The sequence below is a fragment of the Otolemur garnettii genome, unplaced genomic scaffold (assembly GCF_000181295.1).
Source record: "Otolemur garnettii isolate 467f Iridium unplaced genomic scaffold, OtoGar3 scaffold00049, whole genome shotgun sequence".
Taxonomy (NCBI): domain Eukaryota; kingdom Metazoa; phylum Chordata; class Mammalia; order Primates; family Galagidae; genus Otolemur; species Otolemur garnettii.
This window is the reverse complement of record NW_003852444.1, coordinates 5,571,941-5,574,820: the sequence shown is the minus strand read 5'-3', so window position 1 is coordinate 5,574,820 and position 2,880 is coordinate 5,571,941. Positions and strand designations below refer to the sequence as shown.

General features: G+C 34.8%; 1 protein-coding gene across 3 annotated transcripts in view; it reads left to right on the top strand.

The window, feature by feature from the left end:
- Positions 1–2,880, top strand: part of TTC26 (tetratricopeptide repeat domain 26) — a 61,185-nt gene that overhangs the window by 35,798 nt on the left and 22,507 nt on the right. For all 3 annotated transcript variants that reach the window (XM_003791581.3, XM_012806243.2, XM_003791582.3), the window contains one exon: positions 2,651–2,753. In XM_003791581.3, the coding sequence (XP_003791629.3) occupies positions 2,651–2,753 (103 nt within the window). The remainder of the gene's footprint in view (positions 1–2,650; positions 2,754–2,880) is intronic.

The window sequence follows — 2,880 nt, the reverse complement described above, 5'->3', positions numbered from 1 at the left end:
TTCTTTCCCTTTCCCTTTCTTCTTTCCCTTTCCCTTTCTCTTTCCCTTTCTTCTTTCCCTTTCCCTTTCCCTTTCTTCTTTCCCTTTCCCTTTCTCTTTCCCTTTCCCTTTCTTCTTTCTCTTTCCGTTTTTCTTTCCCTTTCTTCTTTCCCTTTCCCTTTCTTCTTTCCCTTTCCCTTTCTTCTTTCCCTTTCCCTTTCCCTTTCTCTTTCTCTTTCCCTTTCTTTTTTCCCTTTCCCTTTCCTTTCTTTTCTGTCTGGAGCCCAGCTATCAGCTATCAAAAGCTGATAGCCCAGCTACCAAAAGCCTTGATATAGCATTACATAATTCATCCATGTAACAAAAATTCAGAAGAATCAGGAGTTCTTATTTAATGGTTGGTCTGGAACCCAGCCATCAGTATTTTTCTTAAAAGTTTCCCTAGTATGTAAAATATACAAGGCAAAGAACCACTCACTATATGTATGTATGACTGGAAGGAACATGTCAAAAGTAAACAGGGATTATTTTTGGAGAATGAGATTAGAGAGAAAAGTAAGAATATGGAAATTTCCCTTTTTCCTCTTATAATGATGTGTTTAAGCTTTTTCCCAATGAATTCATATTACTTTTATAATTTCTTTAGAAAACCTGGAAAATATTGGGGCAATATAAATGGTTGTTTAAAATATTGACCCTTTGGTGCAGTGGACATTGGCAACTAAGAAACAGGGAGAGTGATAAAAAAGTTACCTTTTGGGTACAATGTATTACTCTGGTAACAGGTAGACTGAAAGCCTTGATATAGCATTGTATAATTCATCCATGTAACAAAAAACACTTGTACCCCCTAAATCTTTTCAAATTAAAAATATCAACTTTTGAAGTCAGATTTTAGGTCAAAATCACACCATACCATTTATTATTTTTGTAATTTAAAGTAAGTCACTTAACACTGCTGAGTCTCAGTGTTCTTACAGGTAGAATAAGGAAAATCGAAGTATTGATCTTTTCTGTGAGGATTAACTGAGGTAATGCACAGTATGCATTAGTAAATGGCACTGGTATTGTCATTTTGTAGGCACCAGTGTCAAAGCTACCAGCATGTCATGGAGCAAGAGGACACACAAGAGTCCTTTGAATTTGGCTAGAGGGTTAATTTATGACTTGTGAGAGTCAGTTTACTAGTTTTCTGAGAATAGAAGCTGATTTGGGGGGAGGTTAAGGACTGAGAGCATGAGAAGAAAGTAGAAGCAATAAGCCACATACTTTTAAAGTATGACATTAAAAGAAAGGAGAAAAATAGAGCACTATCTAGAGGGAATAATGGGGCCAAGGGGAAAATTTTTTGGTAGAACAAGAATGCTTAGTGTTGAGAAATGGGACCAGAGCTTTGGGAAGATGAAGATACAATGATTAATGGAGAAACAGGTCCAAATGGAGTTGGAAATTATGGGATTAAGATAGATGAATGAATTAATCTTGCCAAAAAAAGGGACCATCTCAAAGAGGAATCAAAAAAGACCAAATAGATAATTTAAAGTAGAAATAAGAGTTTAGGTAGTTTATGCCTTATGTCCTTGATTTCTTCATATCTATTTGTGAAGTAACTTTCTCTATTCCAGATAGTATGCTAAACTCTAGAAAAAAAACAGTGCACAAAACAAATTTTCCTTTCCTATTTTTTTTTAATTTTTAGCTTTTCTCTATAGTGCATATCACGACAACATATTTATTTGTTTGCTTTTTGTAGGTCTCTCCCCACTTGACTAATCTCTATGGTGATAGGGGAATGACTTACTCTGTTGTAACCCCTTTTTATTATAGTAACAGGCATATAGTTGATGCTATCGAACATTTACTAAGTAAATTCAATGAAATATTACATACTATGTGCCTCACATTTAACTCATTTTAATTCACTCAATCCTTATAATAATGCTGAAAAGTAGACAAGTTCAGAAAGGTTTGTATAAATTCTTCATGGAATTTCAATATAGAATGCCTAGAAAAAAGTTACATTAATTATTTGGTACTTGAATAGTTTTCTGCAGTTCTTATGAAGAGAATAAGAAATGTATGCAATAAAGCTCATGCCCTTATTCTGTTTCTTATTATAAATTAGATAATGGTTTTCTTTTGATGAAGTGAAGTTCATGTGTATAGAGAGAGCTTCAAAAATATATTTACTCTTTTAAAAAGTAGCTGAGTGCTAACTATATGTCTGAGTCATAGTTCTGGGGGCTGGGAGTACTCAGTAAATGCAAAGTTCTTGTCATAGAGAGCATATTCTGGTGGGTATAACAGATGAACAAAGAAATAGTAAAATGAAGTGATAAGTGCTATGAATAAAAATAAAGAAGGATAAGGGTATAAAGGGTGATAGCAGAAATAGGTTTTAGACTGGATGAAAAATGAAATGTTTAATATTACAGGGCTGTTAAGGAGGCTCAAAAGCAGATAGGAAAGAAGAGAGAAGGTACAAAGGATAGGGAACAGTTAAGAAATAATACATTCAGCCAACAATAAAAGTTCTCAACATATTAACTGATTCCCCCGAGCAATTTTAGTTGAATATTATGAATCCAGTTATATGTGGCAGCTCCTTAAACATTTCTGCCATTAGATATATACATACTTATGGCCATAATAACAGTTTCTCTATCTCTAGGTGGTTTTTCGAGGAGGCGAAGGGGCTTTGCAAGTTTTACCTCCCCTGGTTGATGTCATTCCTGAAGCGAGGCTAAACTTGGTGATCTATTACCTTCGTCAAGGTCAGAACAATTTGTCTTAGTTTATTTATTTATTTATTTATTTTTTGAGACAGTGCCTCAAGCTGTCCCCCTGGGCAGAGTGCCATGGCATTACAGCTCACAGCAACCTCCAACTCCTGGGCTCAAG